Source organism: Parasteatoda tepidariorum, chromosome 7, assembly GCF_982258835.1.
Source record: "Parasteatoda tepidariorum strain Cologne lab strain chromosome 7, Ptep-v5.0, whole genome shotgun sequence".
Taxonomy (NCBI): domain Eukaryota; kingdom Metazoa; phylum Arthropoda; class Arachnida; order Araneae; family Theridiidae; genus Parasteatoda; species Parasteatoda tepidariorum.
The window spans coordinates 33880687-33905128 of record NC_141761.1 but is presented as its reverse complement, the minus strand read 5'-3'; the positions used below and the strand labels follow the sequence as shown (position 1 = coordinate 33905128).

Here is a 24442-nt window from a genome sequence, read left to right as displayed (position 1 = left end):
CTTTTTTTCCGGTTTTTTTTAAATAAAATTTCTTCCTTTTTTTTAAGCTTTTGTTTGTTATTTTTTTACTTATCATTTCCCCCCCCCTTTTTTTTCGTATGTCTATAAATTTTCTTTGTTTAACCATCATTTTGAGCTTATATATATATATATATATATATATATATATATATATATATATATATATATATATATATAAACTCAAAATGAAGGTTAAACAAAGAAAATTTGTTTAATTGTCGTTGAAAATTGTCACGTCACAATAACGAAGGGGCGGGTTTCGTTATTGTGACGTGGCCAACAGCAAAAGTTGTAGGCCATGTTGCTATTGGCTGGACACTACACAAACATAAATAGCGTGGTGAGAACTCAAAGATAATTAAAAAAAACTGTAAATAATTAAATAATTATAATAAAATTATTAAAATAAATAATTATAATAAATAATATAATAATAAATTTTTTTTTAAATCTGTAGTCAGTGCATAAACTAACTATATCCAAGTCGGCGTTTCCATATACCATCACATAAACAGCCATCCACCAAAATTATTGGATTGAAGATGGCGCGTCATAAATGATATAAGTGACGGTTACGGTTTAAGCAATTGTGGACAGTACAAATCCCAAATTGTAAATTTAAACTTAAATTTAGAATTGGTACAAAAGGTGGTTGACAAATTTAATAGGAAAGATATTGCAAAAAAGGTTTAGCTTTGAAATTTTCCACTCTCAACGTAAAGTTGGTTTTGCTGATACAAATTCTTTTAGAACCGATAATTTGAGAAATAACTCTTTAACACTCTGACACTAATGCTACTAAAATGGAAAAGTTTGCAGTATATTGGTTTTTGAAAGCTTTTTTTAAAAAATTTTTAAAGGCTAGTAGGCTAATGAAATGTTGTCTCAAGAGTCATTACATCGACCCATGTTATGTCTACTCATTATGTCTGCCAAACTGCACAGGAAGCAGTGAGAAGACGAAAACATTCCACTGCGATGGATATGCTCTGCCAGATTGTTATGTTCAGTCAGATCAATCTTCAGAGCACTATGGTTAGGTTTCGAAGCATGGTAGAAATGCCATAGAAACTGCCGAAGATTGGCAGATCACTTTACCGTTACTTGATTGCTGCATGGAATGCACCAACGAGGAGGCAAGTCTAAATTACAACACTGAAACTAAATTAAAAAAGTGTATTTTGAAATAATGATATTAAAAAAAAAATATTCCGCAAAGTGATTTAGAAAGTATTTCGTTGCCGCAGTAGTTTAAGTCGTCAGTCACATCACTAGCGTAGAGTTTGGATACGTGATTTCGATCCTGGAAACTAACTAAACAACCAGCTTTTATATACTGTAAGGTGCCCGTTAAATCTATCGTGCCTGAACAACACCTCCTAGAAAAGAGTAGGCCTCAGCACGGGTTACCATAAATATCCTTTAGTAGTCCAAACGTAATGACATATTTCGTATTTTCAGCCACTGCGCAGCTTAGTACCCCGAACGTAATGACATCTTCCTTATTTTTCATCAACTGCGCAGTTAACTTCGTCACATCGGACTACTAATTTGATCCGTGCTGAGGCCTTCCTTATTCTAGGAGGTGTTGCCCTGAATCTATAGTGAGCTCATCAGTTGTGGTATGGAAGTTTGAAGAGTGGAGTAACATCTCAGTTGCCGGGATCAAAATTAGATGGTAATCCTTTAAAAAATTTAATCCTAAAAATGAGGACTAGGTACTTGAATATGGTTGGGTGCTGTGTGTAATGCTTTCTAAAAGAATATGATGTAGAAGTGCAAAAAATCTAAATTTTTCGTAATGATTTCTTTTAGTTATAAGGAAGATAACTTAAATGAAAGAAAGAAAAAGGTTTTTATAATTGGATTAAATTTTAAATTACATAAAAAATTCTATTCGGTTTTCTTTCCTTCGATTTTTATTTATAGTGTTAATTACAAATATGTGAATAAGATTAACTTAAAACTGATATTATACTAAACAAGCCTTCACGAAAAATTTTAATGTAAATTTAAATTCCTATCATCCTAAGCAAATTTTTAAGAATGAAAACCATATGTTACTTTTATTTAACTGAGATTCCGTATATCATTACGCGATTTATATATGAGATCAACTGATGCAAAAGGGAATGGTGGCCACAGGCAATTTATTTTATTACTTTTTCTGCGATATTAGAGCATGATAAAATGAAACACAGACATTCTATCATTGCGTCATAGGCTCAACTGTTTTATTTCAACACACGTCTTTTCAAGGAATTGACACTTCTTAATAAAAATTTTCCAACTTATAGGAAATTGGTCTCTTTAATTGCACAAATTTAAAAAAACAATTCTTCCTGGGGAGTTGTCTAGTTTCAAATCCTGCTAATTTCAATTCAAAAAGTTGTGAGTTAAGCACATTTTATCAGATTTCAATCAGTTTCAATTTGGATCTTTTCGTTTTTTGCTGTTGTTTTAATTTTATATTGGGATGACGTAATTGTAACGTAACGAGCAACAAGTTAAATTCGACTTTTATCTTAAGTGCAGGAGTCTAAGTGAGGTAAGCATTGTTTCTGACGCTTTAATTTAAAATTTTGAGAATTAAGTTGAAAGCTTACAATTAAGACGTATTTACTCTGATTGCTTCAATTCTAGAATGAATATTTTGCCGAAAGCTGAAGTATTTAATTATTATACTCATTTTATTGAAATATTGATCCTATATTAGAGATATAACTAAACTTGATATAACTAAGTAGTATGAGATGGGAAACCTTGGAACAATCCAAAATACCAAATAATTGCTCAGAATATGCCTGAATGCATTTGATTATAATTAAATTAAATAATGAAATTAAGAAATTTAATTAATTTGACCTACTAATTTTTTAAATATCTCATTTATCGATTATTTTCATGGTTAAATCTCCATAGTTTGCTCTTCTAAATGAAAAATTAGAATGAAAACAAAATTGTTAAACTCGGAAACACTTCATTTTAAAAGTATTTGGCGGGTATCTTCAAAACTTTATGTTTTATTCCAGGTAAAGCAAAGACGAGATGGTTTGATCAGATGTAAAATAAGAAAGGACACCAAAAGTAAGATTTGAAGAGTTCTGTACTAAACAACAGTATAACTTGTACACAAAATACCATTTAGGTATGCAACACGTATACGGAGAAAATCTTCAAGTGCATCCCTTCGACCAAAATTTCTACGTTTTTAAAGTAGTTAGCTGTAGCCGCATGGCAATACTTTGACTTCATTTCTAACTATTTTCAAGAGAGTTCACACCGTATTGAATTTTAGTAATAATTTAAAACTTGTCCAAATCACACACAAACCACTATAAGTATGAATTCGAGATATTTCAGCATAGTAACTAGCAGAAATTTTAAAATTCTATCCATTTCTGTCGTGAGATAGGATAGGAAATTTATCTCAATATATATATATATATATATATATATATATATATATATATATATATATATATATATATATATATATATATATATATATATATATATATATATATATATATATATATATATATATATATATATATATATATATATATATATATATATATATATATATATATATACATATATATATATATATATATATATATATATATATATATATATATATATATATGTTACCGTTTAAGTATATAATACAGTTATTTCATAGAATACCTAGTTATTCCATGAAATAACTGATCATGTCCGTTAAAGTGTGTAATATGTTATGTTATTAATTTGACACTTTAACTAGTTATTCTATGAAATAACTAGGTATTCTATAAATTAACTAATGAGAGACAGTTAAAGTGTAAAATAAACAATTGATCTAAAATGAAATAACTAGGTATTCTATAAATAAACTAATGATAGACAATTGAAATGAAAAAGAAGCAATTTATCTAATTTATGCAGCGTATAAATGGTATTTATGGAAACGTACCAGAAAATCATTTGTTACAACAAAGATTACTAAAATGACACTTGGAATTGCAAAGAACATTATTTCTAAAACAAAAACATTTTTTGTTGAATAGTTCATAAATACAGTAGGGGTGGAAGGTAAATGTATTTGTCGTGCGAGATATATGATTATGATATAGATTATTTTACACTTTAACGGGCTGCAGATCGTTTTTCTATGAAATAACTAGTTAAACCGTGAAATACAGGAAAGTTTTACACTTTAACGGACACGATCAGTTATTTCATGGAATAACTAGATATTCTATTCTATAAAATAACGGATTTCATACTTTAACGGTGACATATATATATATATATTTATATATATATATATATATATATATATATATATATATATATATATATATATATATATATATATATATATATATATATATATATATATATATATATATATCAGATTTCTCTGAGGCGATTCTTAAACTCTAAATTTCATTTTTCATTTATGCACATTTCCAAATTTCAGTATTCAGAAACAAAACCAGTAGAGTTCCTTGACTGTGTTTCAGCTAAGCCTTAACCTTATGTCAAAAGTATGAAAAGAAATTTCATCGCATTTTATTTGCTTTAAACTCGATTTTATTACCACGTATGTATAAGCGTGTTATATCAACACCTCCTAGAAAAGAGTAGGCCTCAGCACGGGTTACCATAAATATCCTTTAGTAGTCCAAACGTAATGACATATTTCGTATTTTCAGCCACTGCGCAGCTTAGTACCCCGAACGTAATGACATCTTCCTTATTTTTCATCAACTGCGCAGTTAACTTCGTCACATCGGACTACTAATTTGATCCGTGCTGAGGCCTTCCTTATTCTAGGAGGTGTTGGTTACATACTATAAAGATCGTAAAACAACAGAACAAAATGAATCTAAAAAGAAAACTTCCTTTTCCTCAATGTGTCTAAATAGAAGTAGTATAAATAGGAGCAGTTAGCAGGAAGGGAGTACACATAATAATATTCTTAATTGCTCAAGTAATCTTTCATTCAAATAACATCAGCTCATTTCCTGTAATTACGTAAAATTTGTATTATTTTGAAATTTGATCCTGTATAACAGCATAAAAAATATTTATTTTCAATTTTTTGTATTTTACAACAAAAATATAAAGTAACATAATATATTAATAAAAATTTCTTCCCTAAACTATTCATAATGGTTAAATAATTTATGAAACAATAAAAATATTTATAATATTTATTTAAATGAAGAAAATACTTTTTACTTTTTTTTTCACTTTTAAACTACACTTTTTTTACCTTGGTCAAAACCTTGGGTCAGAAATGTTTACTAAAGCACTCGAAATTTGAAACATTTAGGAAATATTTCAAAGCTTTTATGTGTGTGAGAAAAATGTGCAAAAAAATCATTATTTAGCAGTGAACATATTGCTTTGAATAGAATATGGAAAACAAAACATTAAAAGAGTATTTTTAAAATAAAGTTGTTGGTTTAACAGACCAAAACAGGGAAATGAAAAAAAATATTCTTGAGATTTTAGAATTAAACAAGTCTTATATGCAACTAAATGGAGCTTTATTGATGTTTAATTATAGTACTATGATTCCCTACTTTAAACTATGATTCCCTAATTTAATTTCCTAAAATATTAGCTTAGATAATTTTCTGTAAAAGTCGAAGATACAATATGAGTACACATAATACTATTTCTCACATTCATTTTGAGACTATTATAAAATAAATAATACACCTACGCAAAATTATTTGTACAAAATTATGTTACTCTTAACATAAAAAATCGGATGTTGTAGTATCAAAATATTTGTTTATTGTCAGCTGTATAATATTATTCATGAAATAAAGTGTATAGAGTCGAAAGCACATATTTTTTCATTTAATAACCTGAACACAAAATAGAAAGAGTATTTTAATGACTTTCCGCCAAGTTTTTTTATTCATATTTTACACATTTATTTATTTTTTTAAACAAATATTTACTAACAAAATTGAAAATCACCTGTATAAGGAATAACTTACGATTTTAGCAAATATTTACAATTTGCTAACAAGAGCGAACTTCTTTGAAAAAGCCTTTTACGATAACAACAACAAAAATGTTTTTTTAAATATATTTTTGAGCATTAAAAATTGCATTAATTTGAAGTTTGCAGTTTTTTAACTGTCCTATTTCTAGATAATATCATTAAAATTCACATAAAATCGCTAATCTAAGAATATTTTGTAAATATATTAATCATTAAAAAAGCGAAAGATTGCCTAGATTAGAATAATAATCCATTGTACTTAAGAAAAAATAGAAATTCGGGAATGAACAAAGTTTTACTCGAGAAGAAAAAATAAAGGAGAGTTAATTTTACTCGTTATCGATACATAACGACAAACCTATATGAGCATAACAGTTCAAATTGGAAGTGATTCTTATCTTGTTTGAATTAAGATCTTACATTTTCGAAAATTTCAAAATAAAAGTTAAGATTTATATCTATCAACATCTATTTTCAATCTCTCCCGCTCCCTCTCTCTCTCTCTCTCTCCATCTCCTTCTCCTGTTTTTTCTTCTCATACATTTGACATAAGTTTATAAGACAAAGATCTCGAGAGAAAGAAAGAAATGTAACTACCCTGTTAGAATTTTCATAAAATAATTAAGGTAAAGTAACGTCAAAAGTTTGTCCTTTCAATTAAAAGTAAGTTGGGAACATTTCTTTACCTTTACTCTTTTGAAATGGTTTAAACTGTTATATTGAAAAAACATAGATACAAAACTATATGGTTTTGTTTTACTACTAGCATTGCTTTTAAACTGTAATAAGGAAACTTCATTAGACATTAGAGTTGCGTTATCTTAGATTTTTCTTTACGGTACAGACATTGGAGTTCGGTTGTTGTTGAGTTGTAATTTGTCACGTTAGCCATGGAATCTGGCTTAATTAGTTCATCTAGTGGGGCCATCTATCGTGAGTGACGGGAAATACTGGATTTTTTTGTGTTAAGCTGCTCTGCTTCTATGCGAAAATTAGAGTTTCGCATTCCAATAGTTCTGGATCACCAATTTAGACGTTCAATTAATAATTCTAGAAATATTTATCGAATGTTAATTTTTTCACTTATTACTTACACATTTTTATATATATTAGCAATTGAAACTTTTAATACCTTATAGCTTTAGCAAAGTAAAAAGAAAAAAATACAAAATAAAAGTGAACACACAAAAAAAGGACATTGCTTACGATTTTTATAATATAGAGAAGATTTTCAATGTGTAATGAAAAAACTCAATTTTCCCTCTCCCCATTTGAACGATTTGTTTCAATTTCGACAATCAATTTCTTCGTCCCTCAAATTAACTGTGGGTTAAATTTCATTGCAATTGGCTAAATTATTTAAGAGATTATACGAAACAGACAAACATTTAAGTTCTGTGCAGTTCTCAAAAGCTGGACAACAGTTCAGTTCAAATTTAATTCAAACTCAAAATTGTAGAATTAGTTTTTAATTCTGTCTAGGAATAGGTATTAGCATAAATTATAGCAAAAGATTTTATAAATAACTAAATGGGATTTATTTAATTATATAAATATTTTATTATATAATAAAATATAAAATAAATATTTTTATTCTAATAATAATTATATAATTTTTTAAAAAAATTTTTTTTTCAGCCGAAAGGGTTTAACATTCATAATATCAACTGAACCAATGAGTCATCAAAAAATGCTATTGAAGAATATTTTTATTCTTACAAATAAAAATTAGTGCAGTATTACTTGATAATATCCTTATCAGATTGCAGCGAGGAATAAGATATTTTACTGTGTGAACGAATTTCAGTAAAAGCAATATAGTGTTTTGTTGCTTATCGGAAAAAAATTGCATTTAAAACAATACTATTATTTTAACAAAAAATAGATGAAAATAAGTACTTTGATCTTACTTACCTGTACTTTTAAATAACTTTTCAAGTACTCTTTGATTAAACACTTCATTTGCATTAAAAATAGACAAATTGGAAGTAGCAGGTGGCATGTTTCAAATGCTCGAAAATAGATACCCATCTCCAAGACTTGCCATACATACCAAGCAGTATATACGGTAAGGTGACCCGGGGTAATTCACGATCACTCTGTGCCTGGGGTAAATAATGATCACTTAAGTTTCATTTTTAAAAAAATTATTTTTTTTAAATTTGAGATATGGACAAGAATGCTTGTACACTTTTCTAAAGCATAACTACATTTACTTAATAATAGTTTTTTGTTTCATCTGACAAAATAAGTATCTTTTAAACTGCTTTCTGTATTTTCCATTTCAAAGATGGATTTCATAATGAGCACATTTCTGCAAAGATCCCCTTCCTTCTCTGAGTAATAAATATTTTGAGTTACTTTCTTTTTCTTTGATATTAAAATAGTGTAAGCTTTTGTTTAATTGTTTCAAATCTACTGTAAACATTATAGTTTATTATAGGAAACTGTATCAAATGTTGCCCCCTACAGATGGGATAATTATTGATCACTGGGGTAATTCCTGATCATTGTCATTTCTTCTTATAAATAGCATAAAAAAATAGCTAATTGTCTTTTCTTAAATAACAGCTCATATTTTTTTAAGTGGAACAACTATAAAACATATTTTAACTGTAACCAAAAAATTCGTTTTTAACTGTATACAAGACAAATGTGTTCTGATTTGCACCATTTCTAGTTTGTCTTACCTTGCTTCTATCTTAATTTTATGTGTGTACATTGTTAGAATAATTTTTAAGTTTATAAAATAGCCTAATAAATATAGTGAGAAATTATAAGCCTAAAAAGGATACTAAGCTTTTAGTAAGAAAAAATTTTTGAATTTCTTATAATGATTGAAAATGAAAATTTCAGCGTGAGAGTTGCTGCCAGAGCTGTTGACATACTTTACTTAACTTTACACTCTTACTTAATGAAGTTAAAAAATCCAGCAAAAGTAACCCATGTGGGAACTCTTTCTTATATTCCATCAGAACATGAGAATGAGTTGGCTGCTTGCCTCAAACGTATGTCACAATGCAAAGATTTAATCTTTATTTGTGTTAATCTTTATATCTTTATTTTTAATCTTTAAAGTGTTAATCGTTATTTCTGCTTTTAAATAAATCTTTTTTTAAGTACTTAAACATATCTTTTTGGTTTATTTGTTTGATTTTGATGTCTTATTTGTTAATTAACATTGTACAATTATTTTTAAACAGCTCCTTTACTATAAAAAACTGGTGATCAGTAATTACCCCAGAAGTGATCGAGAATTACCCCAGAAATGATCAAGAGAAGGGGTAATTCCTGATCACTAAAAATTTAATTAGATATTCAAACAAAAGAAGGTAGCATAGGACTCATCTCATATAGCCTCAAACTTCCACTAAATATTGAAATTCTATCTTGAATAGTTTTTTCACGAAATAGATGTCTGCATTTTTTGATCAGGAATTACACCAGGCCACCCTACATTTCAAACTTCATATAATTCCATAATGCCAGCATTGCTTACAACCTGAGATACCAATAATAGTATGGCGACTTTTTGCAGTCATCCATAATAGTAAACAAGTATATTTTCTCCATTAATTTTACACTTTACAGCATGGCCATTTTTTATATTTCAATTATGACCTATTAAACTAAGTATCATTACCAAAAACTATTTTTTTAAACTATTTTTTTAGTAGAGTCATAAGCTAAATGTTTTCTGTATAATATTTGGCAAAACTGAATAGTTTATAGTTTACTCTATAAAAATGGCTTCTGTTGAGTACGGCAAGAAATGTACCCTATTTCTTCCACTCCTATATTTTATTTAATCAAATCCATAAAAGAAATACAAAATTTTCTACACATTTTGAAACATAAACTAGAGTTCTATTGTACAAGTTAAAAGTTATTGAAGACATAAGAAAACGCTTTTACCTAATTCTCCGTAATACAAACATTATCTAATTCTTATTTCAAAACGTAACAGCTTCCACTAAACCAGTGAGAAAATTCCATCTTTTTAAATGTCTGAAATAACCATGTAATAATTTTAAGGCATAACAGATGAAGGTTCTAAGTTACTGAATTAGTGTCAATAAACTTTCAAGTTTCTACATTGACGTAAGAAGTAATCATCATAATAATTATAAAGTCATCGAGTATAATTTTTGAGCTCAACTGATGAAGTTTCAAAATTGATGAATTAAAGTAAGTAAACTTTGAGAATACTACATTGACAGTAGGAATTAATCATAAAATAACCATGTAGTAATTTTAAGGCTTAATGGTTGAAGATTCTAAAGTGACTAAATTTGAGTAGATAAGCTTCAAAAATTCTTCGTTTACAGTAGGAAATAAACATCATGATCATTACAAAATCATCAAATAATAATTCAAGAGCTCAACTGATGAAGACTCAAAATTGTTAAAGCGGATTAAATAGGGAGATTTAGCAAATTTGCGTTAGATTTCGTACACCCCCATACGTAAGATTCGAAGAAATTGAGCATGCACACTTTGTTGCTATAATTTACCTAAACTTCTTAAATACTTTTATCTGTCATAGAAGCTTCTTAAATTTAACAAGAGATAAGTTACTAGCATACGTTTTTAATTTCTTTATGAGTCCCAAAACATTCAAATTTATGTATCTAATACAGGAATTCAACTGCTCTAATGTTTCTAAAAACCAGTAAGTTAAAAACTCAAAGGCAGTGCGATATCATTTTAACTTTGCTCACAAAATTAAAATATTTACAATGGACGTGGATGATCGATTCAAAGTTGTGACATATGATTCAAAATGCTTTGCTCCACGTAAGACTGCGGTTATATGAGCAGAAAAATTTGGTAGATTAAAGATTTAGAAGGAATGCAGCTTGTTATTCAGATTTGTGTCCGAAGATTTAAGTACAGTATTCGCTACAAACTACAGGTAAGTAATTTCGTACTATGAGTATTTATAAATTTTTGATTAAATTAACAAAAATGAAATTATACTTTTTGTAGGAGTTGAAAGTTTAGCTAATTTGCTTTGGAAATTGAATTACCCAAACAGAATATTGATTTAGAAAGAATTTTGTGGAATTTAGCTTTTATGTAAATGCATCATCACCAACGATTTTTAATTATGGTATGTATTTTTTCCTCTAATATCTGTTGATATAATTTATCTAAACTTCTTAAATACTTTTATTTATCATAGAGTCTTCTTAAATTTACCATGATAAGTTACTAGCATGCGTTTTTAATTTCTTTATGAGTCACAAAACATTCAAACTTATGTATCTAATGCAGGAATTTAACTGCTCTAATGTTTTAAATTTTCTTAAGATTGCAACTCATTTCTCGCAAATAATATCTATTACTACTTTTTTTTCTTAGTGCAGTAAAGTTTTTCTGGGATTAACCACACATATTTTTCCAGAAAGACATAAATTGCTATTAAAGAAATAATTGTACTATTAGCATTAATTTCTGTTTAAAAATTAGCAATGTGTTATTAGGATTTGTGATTATTACGTCATATGTATTAAAAAATTCATATGTATATTACCTATGCTATTTTATTTTATTTTATAACAGGCTTTGAACAGCTGACATAATTCTGAGTTTACAACTATGAACGTACCTTGTAATTTTGAACCCAACCCAAAAGGCAAGATAACTCCCAGATTAAATAATAGGACAAACTAGCCTTCGCAAAGGGCATTTTGATGATACTAATCCCCCTTTGCTTTACATGGAATGGAAAATCACAAAAATTTCTAACGGTTCTAATGCATGAGACTTCTACCACTGAGGATATTTAACGTTGGCACTGTGGTCGTTACAAGCCAGGAGCAGAGTTCGCATCAACCAGCTATCGCTGGGGTTGGAACCTGGATTACCTCAATGGCAGACGAATACTCCATCTCCTGAGTCACCGAAGCTCTTTTACTTATGCTAGAAGAAAATCTTTCTTTACAAAGAGAACTGAAATTACGTGTTAAAAATTTATCTAGGATACATTCGTATTTCCCCCTGCTCACGAAAACTAATATCGCATCGCCAAAGAATCAAATGGTTTAGGTACGCGTAGAAAATTTTATGATATGTAGTGATTTTCCCTGGATTGACTATGAGTTAGTCACCTTTTTTTTTTTCATTTAGCTTTTTATAAACAGCTGTCTTGTTATTTCCAAAATTTTAACTAATATAATGTGTGATTGCAAATAAATTACATGGCAACTTTGGCTGTTGTTGTGTACACATTTTCTTGAATTGAAAAAAGGCGATTTTTAGTCTTTTACTCCAATAAGATCTCACATTTATTTTTCCGAATCAGAAATTTTGTTCCCTCTTTGATTAGGTATTACATTTATGTATTTATTTTATCAACTTATAATTTTTAAAACGGACCAACAATATTAGTTCTTTATTACAGGCAAAAAAAAATAGGGGAGAATTTTTTTTTGAGAACAAAAACTTCATTTGGCTTCAAAACAGAGCTCAATCACTATACTCTTCATTGTAAACATATAACAGTGGATTTTTGTTCTTTATAGGTCTTATAATTGATAATTTCGAACGGCGCAAGTTTATCAAGCTTAATCTTTCGTTTTAGACAAAACGAATAAGACTCTTCTCTCAAAAATCCTAAAGATTGAAATAGTCAGCTGATTTATTGGAATCTAATAATTAAGAAAGACTGAGTTATTGGGTGGTAACAAATATTTTGTTTTTAAATTCAACTCATATATTTTTGTGAAAATCTTCTAAGCTGCTTATTCTTCATAGTTAATTCATCAGAAGGACATGGAAATTTATCATGGTTGAATGAACAAAGATTTCAGCATATATATATATATATATATTGATCCTCAGATGTTAGCTGAATATCTGCCAAACTAATCTTTTCCTTTAATTTTTAATGCAAATGTATCTGACGAATGATTATCATGAAATTGTAGTAGAAAGTTAGAGGAAATTTCAGTTTTTCCATTTAGCATTTAGAGTATTTTTAGTTTCATGAAAAATTTGAAAGTCGGATTTTCATTAAAGTCATGTGATTCTAAAAAAATATTTTTCCTCTAAACTAACTGATAAAAATTTTTTTATTGCAAAATAGTATTCAGTATCCACCCTCCTATATGTATGCATGATGATACAAAACTAAAGGATCAAATTTCTAGAAGAACACTAAGAATTGTAATGGGGGTTTAGAAATTCAATCCTAACAAGCTTGTAAGGGCTGTTGCACAGATGTATTGATGAAGAAATATTCGTCGAAGCAAATTAATATTTAAAGACTATAATCAAGGAATTTCTTGATAATGATAATAAGTAATGATTATAAGTAATATAAGTTTCAATAATGAAAGTAAAAAGTATTACATAAAAAAGACATATAAATGTAAAATAGGATGATGATAAGCTTTAAAAAAATTGCAATAATATTTAAAAATATTCTTAAAATTATCTAGAAGTTTTTTTAATCAATTATTGAGCTTCAGATCGAAGCATTTTTACATACTCGTTAAAAAAATACAAAAAATGCATTGTATATTCAATTTTTAAATGTAAAAAATATGATAAAGTGTAAACCCTTTTTAAAATAATTAGATTTTCTTCTTTATTATAAGAGTTAATTAAACACCTCAAATATTTTTTGTCTTTTTTTTTCTTCTATTTTCATTAGAGTTTTTATGATCAGCTTTCATAATTTTCTTCTTTAATACTGAATAGAAATTATTAGCTATGATTTTTTTTAGGTCTTTTGCAAAATATTTTACTTCCTCATTCTTAGATCTTTTTATGAGATGTTTTCATTGTTTTTTTATAATAGAACAAGTATAATCCATTGCATTAAATTTAAATAGGCATTTTTACTAATTATAAAGAGTTTGGCTTTATTTATTTATATGTAAACAAGGATTGCTTTTTCTAAATACTTTTTCTAATGAATGGTTTCGTAATAATAGTCATACAAGTACAAATTTTTAAGAACTTAAAATGTTATTACAATTGAAATCCTCAAGTTAACTATTTAAAACTAAAAATAGAATTCATCATAAAAAACTTGTATTTGTGATAATTACGCGATTTTTTTTGAAATTGTTGAATTGTATTAAGAAATTGTTTCAATTTTGTACCAGCATGAAGTTGAATATTTTATTCCAAAAAAAGCTTCATGCAATAAGCATAAATTATTTGCATTGTTCAATTAGAATGTTTTTCTTTCTTTTTATTACCATTAGATTGATTTTTTCTTAATTATTGCTGGACTTCAACCCCTGTTCACTATCACTTGCCACACCCCGAAACTGATGTAGTTCATTTCTAAGCTCATTTCGCAGTCTTTTCTCTTTAATCACCTTAATACTTTAATATTTTATGCCGTTTATTTAAATTACATTAAAAGCTATGTCCTAAACTGGCTCGCCAATCCACAAAACTGCTGGCGCAATTCACTCTCTCTTTCTGCCTATCCAATCCGCTATGGTACGGATAACCAATACTGCGATATAAAAAAAATAAAGATATTAGAATAGAGTCAAATTTGTGAAAAAAGTATTTTCAAATCAACTGCAACAATTAAAATATTGTTGAAATAAAGGGAATGTCTATAAAGACTGTATTCCTTCCAATTAATCCCCAATTGCTAAAGTCATATTGATGATAATCTAACAGATTGTTCCTTGCAAGAAAGGATTTAAATTGTAGTAACTGAAAAATAAACCTGAATAAAAATCTGCAGTATATAAAAAGACATCAAAACTTTAAAATTTAAAAACTCAAACAAAATTTTTAAAAAAAAATCAAAAGGTTTTATTATTATTATTATTCGTAAGAATACACTGTAAAAAATTTGTGTATCTAAACTCTAAAAATGGTGTCAATTACTTTGCAACAAAATGAACTGTTCTGAAACGTCAGCAACGCTCTTTTACTCTACTTCGAGTAAAGCAACTGCCTCCATATTTCAATATTCAGTAACACTAATATTGATAATTACTGTAACATGAGATACACATAAAAGAAAGAAAAGTTATTTTTACGAGACAACATAAAGTAGAAATGATTAATTTAAGATGAATATGCACACTAATTATGAAAATAAAATTAGTTTTTATATCAAATGTATGGATAGCACAGATATATTGTAACTACAGTTTACAGTTATTTAATACAGTTTACAGACACTTAAAAAAAGTCATTATTACACACTTAAAAACGTTCATACATTTTGAAAGGGTGAACTTTTGCGTCCTTAGAAATATATCAGCGGGTAAAATACCAACAATTTTTCGACAACTATTGAACTATTGTAAACATGCTAGAGACGATATAAAAAATGCACTAAAATGGGTGTTTTCGGGCTCAAATTAAAGTGTTCCGCCTCCCAATTATTTGGGTTGTTCGAAATAAATTCGAAGCAATAGTACAACACAATTTTTGTTGTGTAGGTGGTGGCAAAAACTTACAAGTCGAACCTTGTTTTATCGTTTTGCATCTTCTGTTTTCCCGTTTGTATTGTCTTCTTTGAACAGTCTCGTCAGAAAAGTTATTCTTATAATGTCAATAATATCCATTTAAATCGTTTTGGAAACTAGCATATTCCAGTGTCCATCGGTCAGAAATTCTACTGTTATATCCGAAAATATAGTTTATTTAATAGGAAAATTATCAAACTTACTTTATTCGTTTTGAGAAGGATAACAGCAATTCCTGCTGCTGTTTTGGAAAAACACTTCAAACATCAGGCTTGATGTTTATACATCAGTTGATGAAAGTGCTTAAATTTGTGCAAGAAACAGTTCCTGGAACTGTTAATGGATCAAGGAATGGTTGCAGAAATTTAAGATGTGCTACGTGGTACCGATGGAGAAAGTGAAAAAACCAAAAACAAAGCTTGACAAAAATTTGCAAAAACGAAGTTCTCGGAGCTATTGAAACAATAAGGAACTTTTTGAATTTAAACGAAATTACAAGAAATGTTCAACAAGATGTTATAATTGTCAAAAATTTATTGTTTGCTTTGGAACCAAAATTTCCAGATATTTTAAATCAGTAAATATGTTCCATTTATCATTCTTCTGCATTGTAAACATATTTGCATTAAATACATAACTATTACAATTAAAGATTTTTGACTTTTTTTTATTTCCGTTTCATTTTTTACTTTTTAGGTCCAATTTTCTTTATAATTTTCCATACATTTTCAAATTACTATTTAATATTTTAAGTTGACCTGCATTCGTCATTTTCCAGCATATATCGTTCGTAATGAATGGATGGTCCCTTTAAAAACGATCGATCGAGATTCTACTGTAGCTTTACCATGATCAGTTTTATCCTCACATTGAAAAATGCAAGGAACCGTCAGTATAAAGTACTTATTATGTTACTCCAAAAATGATTTGAAATTTAATCAAAGTGTGACGTATTGCTTATTTCTCGTCTTAGGAGTTCGTAGGGAAAAAATGATGATTCCTCTCCTAACTAAACGTGTTTGCTAAGTATTACGAGACACGAAAGAAAAGTTCTTAAACTTTAACATAACATTAGTTCGATTGTCACTGAATTGGTATCATTCAATTCAATTTGTCAAATCATTCCGATTTTTAAAAAAAAAAAAATAAAGAAAAAAAAATTACTTGGCAAATAATTGACTGCGATCAATATTGTTTATTGATCGATGAAAAGGAAATTATGAGAACATAATCGTCATGAGAACATAACATAATTATAACAGTGAACTGTGTGTAATTGTAATTAGAACACAATTGTAACTGGTTAATGTTCACTGTGGAGCGTGAAAAACGGCAAAAAATTTAACTACGCCATTGTGTATGAACGCTGGATTTGTTATTAACCTGAAATAAAGTAATCGTACACATAATTTTTAGAGTTTCTCAACACCAAATTTGGATAGGTATTACACCACAGTTTTTACAGTATAGAGCCTCTTGGGGGTAAATTTTATTATGTTTGTTGAAACATTGTCCTACTGGTATGCATTCGTAATACATTGAATGTTCGTCTAAATATTTTCATACACTATAAAAAAATTTCTTGCATCTTACTCTACGATAAGGGAGGCACATACTTTACACCAAAGTGGTTATCTATTAAGCGTTAAGCCAAAGAATATTCTGTTACACTTCTTAGTGTAAAGCAGCTGCCAGCATTTTCTGCATTTGAAGCCGAGTAATTTTAATTAGCATTCGTTAAAATAGTTTTCTCATCAGCACTGAAAATGTTTCATTTTCCTCGTTGATGATCCTATCTATGAAACAAAAACACTCCCAAATGTTTTTCTAAGTATTTACTTATCACTTTGAATAAAGTAAAAGTAACTAAAAATAATAATTTTGTGGATTTCTCGATTATCCTTAAATAAGGAAAATGAAGCAAAATGAGGGCGTTTAGCTTAAAAAGGTTTGGCATATTATATGGCATATTACAAAGATGTTCCTTATAGGATTTAGATTTACGTTAGCGTTAACTCAGGAATGTAGGGACAGGAGTGTTAAGAACAATTAAATACCTGCATAATGTCTACTCTTTCCCACAATAGTAAATGTTTGGAATGCTTTATTTTTATACTAGTTTCCTTATGTTTTATACAAAACTCTGTTAGTCAGAACCTCTCAAATAGATCTGCTTTCTCAAGTGTTCTCGCAACAAAAACTTTTTGTGGAAAATCAGATTCTCCTGCCACAGATGAGTTTGAAAAAAGTGATTTTAATAGAGCGTCGTTTGCTTCCCAATTTTTCAAACACTTTTTAAATAGCAATACAAGCAATCAGTGTAAAGATAGTCTAGTTATTTATTTTAACGAAGTTATTAATTTAAAGCCATGGGCATTAGAAAGTAAGTACATAGTTTTATTTCTATTTCTATCTTCCTAAGATTTTAATCTGGATCTATCTTTTATCTTATGTAAATTACTAAGCGCATTTTGCAAATAAACAACTGAAATATCAAGTGAGTGAGTAGTCTTAAGCATCAGCTCTAAACGTACAGTTTCCATAATTTCTGAATTTATTTCTCGCGTTTGCAAGAAAAAGCTGAAATGAATAAGTTATCTAAAATATTTTAAGAAGACAGAAAAGAACAAAGCTAAAAGCAAACATTTGATATAATAGCCAACATTGTTGGCCAACAAATGAAAATAATAGCCAACGAAGTTAAAAGCCAACATTGATTTGCTAACCTGATGTACCAAGCAAAAGAGCAGTCAAAAGCTTGAAAATGGGAATTGATGTCTGAAGTACCGCAGCCCACTTAAAGCTAGAAGACAGGGCTATATATACATTTTTAATTATGCCTAATTAACTTACATAAATTAAATAGTAATTAAGAACTGTTCATCGAAGTGAACAAATTGATTTACGCTGCTTACATAATAAGGTGAAACTATTTTTCAACTTTTTAATGATGTTTAAATTTTATAGAACTCTTAAACATATTCGAATTCTTGAATTAAAATACTTTCCTCGCATGAGTAGCAAAACACTGAAACAGACTGATTTAAAAATTAGGCTTAAATGTGAGGTTAAAAAATTGAATAGCTCAGATCAATAAAAACTTGTCTATAAAATTATGCGTATTAATTTACACAGGTTACAGCTAGGTTCAGTTACAATTTAGAGCTTATATTTAAGTTTTATCTGTGCTTCATAATTCCCGCTAAATTCGGATGCTGTTTATCAATAAAGATCAATGAACTATGTTTTTTTTTTTTTTAAAGAAATTTCTTTATTTTTTTCTCTTTAGATTTTTATTCTATTTACAAATTCATGTAAGAATAAAGATGTTATTAGTTATCGTAAAAATAAAGAGTATGTTGTATTTTATTGTATTAACGTAAATTGCGTTTTAAAGATCTAATTCCCGATTTAATTTAAACCTAATCACTTTGTTTGGTTACCATTTCAATTTCATCTAAAAGATTTGTTTTTTTAAATATTTAAAAAGCAATATTAGAGCTAATTGCTAGCTTACAACTCTATTTGTTCAAATAAAAGTTTAGTGCACATTTGTTATATTTTATTGTTTTTTATTTGCGACGTCAAGTAAGATCAATAATAAACGTGGATGACATATGTGGAGACATATATTTTGAGATGCTTGTTTTTAAGGTTTACATAAGCATTAAATATAGAAGCAAAATTCCCTTTAACTTAGATAGATATTTTATTTTATTACCGTCATTGTTACCTAATGACCCAATATTTTGGGTTTAAGACTTCTAATATACCAATTCGGAAGACAAGGGAACTCCTGGATCAAATTTTGGGAGAAATTTGCCTTCGTGGAGGATATTTTTATGAAACTAACCCGAATTTGCGTTACACGTTGAGGAAAACCGGTTAGATGGTTAGCCTGACGGCAAGGGGATTCTAAACCAAAATCCGTCAACCATTAATGATATTTTACGTCAGCACTGTGGTCGGTGCGATCCGTGTGTGGAAATCATATCGACCAGCCTTGGGATTCGAACCCGGGTCATTGGGAGGTGAACGTTCTATCATTTGTGCCACCTTGGCTCTGAATTAACATTTATGGTTGATATCTATTTTAAAATTTTCTGGTGAAAATTTTGTAATTAAAGATACAGAAAATACAATTTTCTACAGCGTTAAGAAAGTAAAATTCAAATAAGAAAAGAATTTTCCTTCAAAATTTAAAATTCCATTTAAAATTTTGAAACTTACTTTCCAGGATTGATGCAAGGGCTCCGTCTTCAGTATCGCCCAGGGTGCGAGAACAATTTCCGCCGGCATAAACTTCATTTAGCCTTATTATCAATAATAGTATGGCGAATCAATAATAGTATGGTGATGTTTAACGGTTTCGCTAAGAGAATAAATACTTTTTCTCCTATAATTCTGAGTTCTAGAACATAGATATTTTTTAATAAAGATATTAACTAATAGGAAAATTTTGCGTCAATAAGAAAGAAGCAATTTTTTATGATTCACCTCCATGAATTAGTACTATTTTTGAATAATTTTACTTATCAATACATAACTTAATATTCTTTATTTAATTACTGTTGATTTTCAAATTATTTAGTTTTATAGATTCAGGACATTTATACTACATTTTAATGGAACTAACCCGCATTTGCGTTATATAGAGAGGAAAACCGCGATAGCCTCCCATGGTTAGCCACATGGCAAGTGGACTCTAACTCATGATCCACCTATCTCTAAAGATATTTTAAGTCAGCACTGTGCTCGGTGCAAGCCGGGTGCAGAGTTCGTATCGACCACTCATCCATGGGATTCGATCTTGGTTCACCTCATTGGAAGGCGAATGCTCTATCCCCTGAGCCATTACGGCTCACTTAGATATAGAATAATTGCGCCATCTTCAGAGCTGTGCTGGCTCAGGGAATAGAGCATTCGCCTCTGAGGTGAACCAGGTTCGAATCCCAGGAGTGCTGGTCGATACGAATTCACCCGGCTCGCACCGCGCTGACTTAAATATTCTCAGTGGTAGACGGATCATGGGTTAGAGTCTCTTTGTTGTCAGACTAACCATGATAGATTTTCGCTGTTTTCCTCTCCATGTAACGAAAATTTGGGTTAGTTCCATCAAAAAATCCTACAAAGACAAAATGCTACCTTGATTCAGCAGTTCCCTTGTCTTCTGGATAGAATTCAAAATTACAAAGATACGGAAATGAACATTGGTAGTAGAAAGCCCTGAAACGGGTGGGAAGTTCAACGACGATTTTAAAATAAAATAAAATTATTTTATCCGGATAAGGCTTGTTTTTTAGTGTCTGCATTTAGTTTGAGATGCTTATTTTTAAGGTTCACATATGCATAAAATACAGAAGCATACTTCTCTTTCATTTAATGATATATGATAATTATGTCGTTCGAAGCAGGCTTCTTTTTTAATGTTCTCACTTATTTCGAGATGCTTAATTTTAAGGTATACATCAGCATTAAATATAGAAATAAATTTTACTTTCACTTAATGATTTATAATTCGCGATCGCAACGCTCGATTATTCCCTCTAGCGGGAGCCTGTAAATATCAGACATTAATTTATCACGTTTTCATTTAGTTCCATCAAAATCATTGGCAGAGTCAGACGCCATTTTCTTAGCAGCAAATAAAAATAAAAATTTCCCTAAGGAAAAGCCGAAAAACTTGAAAAAAATCTCCAGAATAATGAGATATCTTTCAGACCCTGAACACGCCGAACATTTGAAGAAAAATTTCTCAATAATTTTAAACTTCTATTATCAACAAACTTGCAACTGATAACTTCCAATTTCGCTATCACATGCTGTTACAGATGTGTATATTAAGGTAAAATGCATTTCTTCTGTTTTCAATTCAATACAAATTAAAGTGAAGTCAACATTGCTTTCGTCCTTCCAATAAATAAATGTGAATTCAGAACGCACAGAACTGTAATAGTTATAGAATAGTATATATTTCTGTATCCATATAATTCGGAAAACAACAATAAAAAATTATCCAAATTACTTGAAATAGTGCCATTTGTGTTGATTCTTAATTAATTTTTATCGTTTTCTGGGTAAGTACTTTTTAGTTTTGAGAGAATAATTTCAACTAGAATTCAGCTATTCTGTTTTTAGCTACATATTCAAATTCATATCAAGATCTTACAATTATAAAATTTTTCTGTGTAGTATGTTATCTAAAAGTAATGAAAGGATAATCTATGCATGTATTATTTGAAAATAAAATTTTCAAACAAAGAACATTTCATTCTACGGATTTATAAAACAAGTGAGTGTTATGATTTTTATAATAAAAAATTTGCTTGTAAATATTTTTTTTTCTTATTTGATGATAGTTCTCTACAGAATGGTTCTTTACGTCTGATTGAGAACTATAAGAATAATAAAAAAGAAACAATATGAAAGCTTTTATTTCAATGTGAAGAATTCTTAGAATTGTTTTTTAACCTAAGAATTCTTTATTTTCCGTTTTATAGTTTATAATTTTTCGATAAAAAGTGTTGTCAAGAAACTTTTTTTGAAGAATTAAATGATATAACATTATGTGTTTATGTATACTTTTTATATATTCTAATGTTTGAAGTCATATGATTCAGAAAATTATGGAAAAAAAATTCAAAGTAGTAAATCGGATTTCGGTGGAAAATGGCCGATATAGAGTTTAGCATAGATTCAAAACAATCATATCACCATATGAACTCTGATAAATAAGATTCCAAATGAAATAACATTTCCAAAACGTACGTTTACCAAGATAAAGTTTCATGTCGTGGGAATTGGTACATTTTCGTTTTTTTCGGTAAAATATTTCGCTCCTGAAAAAATAAAATTGCATCTTGTTTTGTTTTTGGCAAATCCCAAAGACGAATTTTCGTAGCACTAAAAAATGGCGACAGAAAAGAATTGTTTTTTTGTTTTTGTTTCGTCAGAATTCTTTATTTTATGTTTTTTTAGTTTCTAAATAATGATTTTTATTGAAACTTGAAATTTTTTGATAAAAATTGTTGTCAAGAAACTTTTTTTTACAAAATTAAATCTCATAAAATTATGAGGCTTATGTATACTTTTTGTTCATTTTAATCTTTGAAGTAATATGATTCTTAAAACTATGGAATGTAAAGTTTAAATAGGCCTTTCATGTTATATCATTAAACTCAGTAAAATTATTTCTCGGGCATTAGGTTTTAACTCTTATAAGAATATACATATTTTTTACTGTTTATGTGCAAATATTTTTCCGATGTGCTTTGGATATTCCTTCTCTAATAAGAGTAGATACCATTTTATTTTCGTTTACATAAGAAAGGATATCAAACATTTTTCTTTTTTAAGTTTAATAAGCCACGATAAAGAAGGAACGTTACAATGTTACACGCTACATTAAAGACGTCTCCAGAGTAAATTAATGACTATTCATATCGAAATCGCAGGTATTAGTCTCATACAACAACGCCGCCTATAGTTCGTTGCGATCGCGAATATTGGGATGCCTGCAGTGACGAAGTGTGGCTATCTCGATCCTCATTGATTTTTGAAGCATGGCATTTGTTAACATAAGCAACTGTTCTTTCCATTCTTCTTCGAGTAAGCCAAACCAGTCAAGTATCAATTCTCGTAAGTGACACATTCTATTTTCTTTTACAAAAATTCTTTCACAAATATTTCAATCCTTTCACTACATATTTCTTACTTAACACAGAGACTGGCATGAAGCCATGTGGAACATAAACAAACTAATTATGCATCGAAATTCTCTGATACGCAAAACAAAAAATATATCACGGTTACAATAAAAAACATCAGCAAATGATAAATCTAAGTTAAGTAGTAGTAATCGTAGTAGTAAGTTAAGTAGTAGTAGTAGTAAGTAATCTAATACGTAGACGAGAAGGAATTATATTTCAACAAATTCGATGGGCGATATGATTCTGTGTCTAATTAATTTCACGTTAGTTATTTAGTTTCACATTCTAACTTAAGTGGAGAAATTTAGCTGAACTTTAACACGCCATTTTGCTTATAAACTATCGGCTGGCACTGATGTCATAGTTCACATGGGTGGGTATCCGTAATCTTCGTATTCTGAAAGTGTGATTTTATCCGAATATAATAATAATTTGATCCGAATCAGGTTTATTTTTTAATGTTTGCAGTTATTTTGAGATGCTTATTTTTTAGTTTAACATAAGCATTAAATATATAAGTATATTTCACTTTCGTTTATTAAAATATAACTAGTGGATTGAGCCCCCTGCTCGCTAACGCTCGCCAACCCCCGAAAATTGGTACGCAATCTTATATGGTTTGCTCGCAAACCAAGCTCGCTTCACTCGCTACTAACTTAGGTACATTGCAAATGCGCAAAATTCTAATAATTCAAAACAATCATTCAAATCCATATAACAACTTTTTTTTAAAAAAAAATTACATCTTTTTAGTAAATACTAAGTCATTAAAATAAATTTAAATTCAAATATATGACATGTAATTCGTTAAACCTATTAGAAATGTGCTATAGTATAATTCGTGATATAAATCAAAAATCGTCAAATGAATTTGTAATATATAAATTCGTGAGAAAAAAAAGCGCTTTCGACAAAATACTAAAATAGAGATCAATTGACAAAGACTACTCACGTCTGCCTAGCTTAATAGTATGAGATTACCGCAGCTGATGCTCTCTGGTTATTTCAGTTTCCGCTTTTAAAAGCGCTACATGTTGAGCCACCTCAACTAGATTTGGCATGTGACATTTTTAGCGGCAATCATTGGTCGATTTTCTAGCGTTGTCATTAGGGAAATTGTAATGAGGTTTTTTTTGTTGCCGTGTAAGAGAAATAGTAGCGTACACAAAACAAAGCAAACGTTGCCTACGGCGGAAAAGAAACACAGCCAAAATTTGGGAGCCACGTAAGAGAATTATATATAT

The 24442-nt window shown here is 28.9% G+C and overlaps 1 protein-coding gene and 1 long non-coding RNA gene across 2 annotated transcripts in view; both read left to right on the top strand.

Moving 5' to 3' along the window:
• Positions 1 to 1073: 1073 nt before the first annotated feature.
• On the top strand, positions 1074 to 12249 carry LOC147806994 (uncharacterized). The gene is made up of 4 exons (XR_015435432.1): positions 1074 to 1699; positions 3054 to 3108; positions 11024 to 11147; positions 11600 to 12249. It is a non-coding gene; the product is annotated as an uncharacterized LOC147806994 (long non-coding RNA).
• A 5194-nt stretch (positions 12250 to 17443) lies between these two features.
• Positions 17444 to 24442, top strand: part of LOC107440795 (nose resistant to fluoxetine protein 6) — a 55246-nt gene continuing 48247 nt past the window's right edge. Inside the window, exon 1 of the mRNA XM_087167650.1 lies at positions 17444 to 17872. Coding sequence (XP_087023776.1) covers positions 17554 to 17872 — 319 coding nt within the window. The 5' untranslated portion in view covers positions 17444 to 17553. The remainder of the gene's footprint in view (positions 17873 to 24442) is intronic.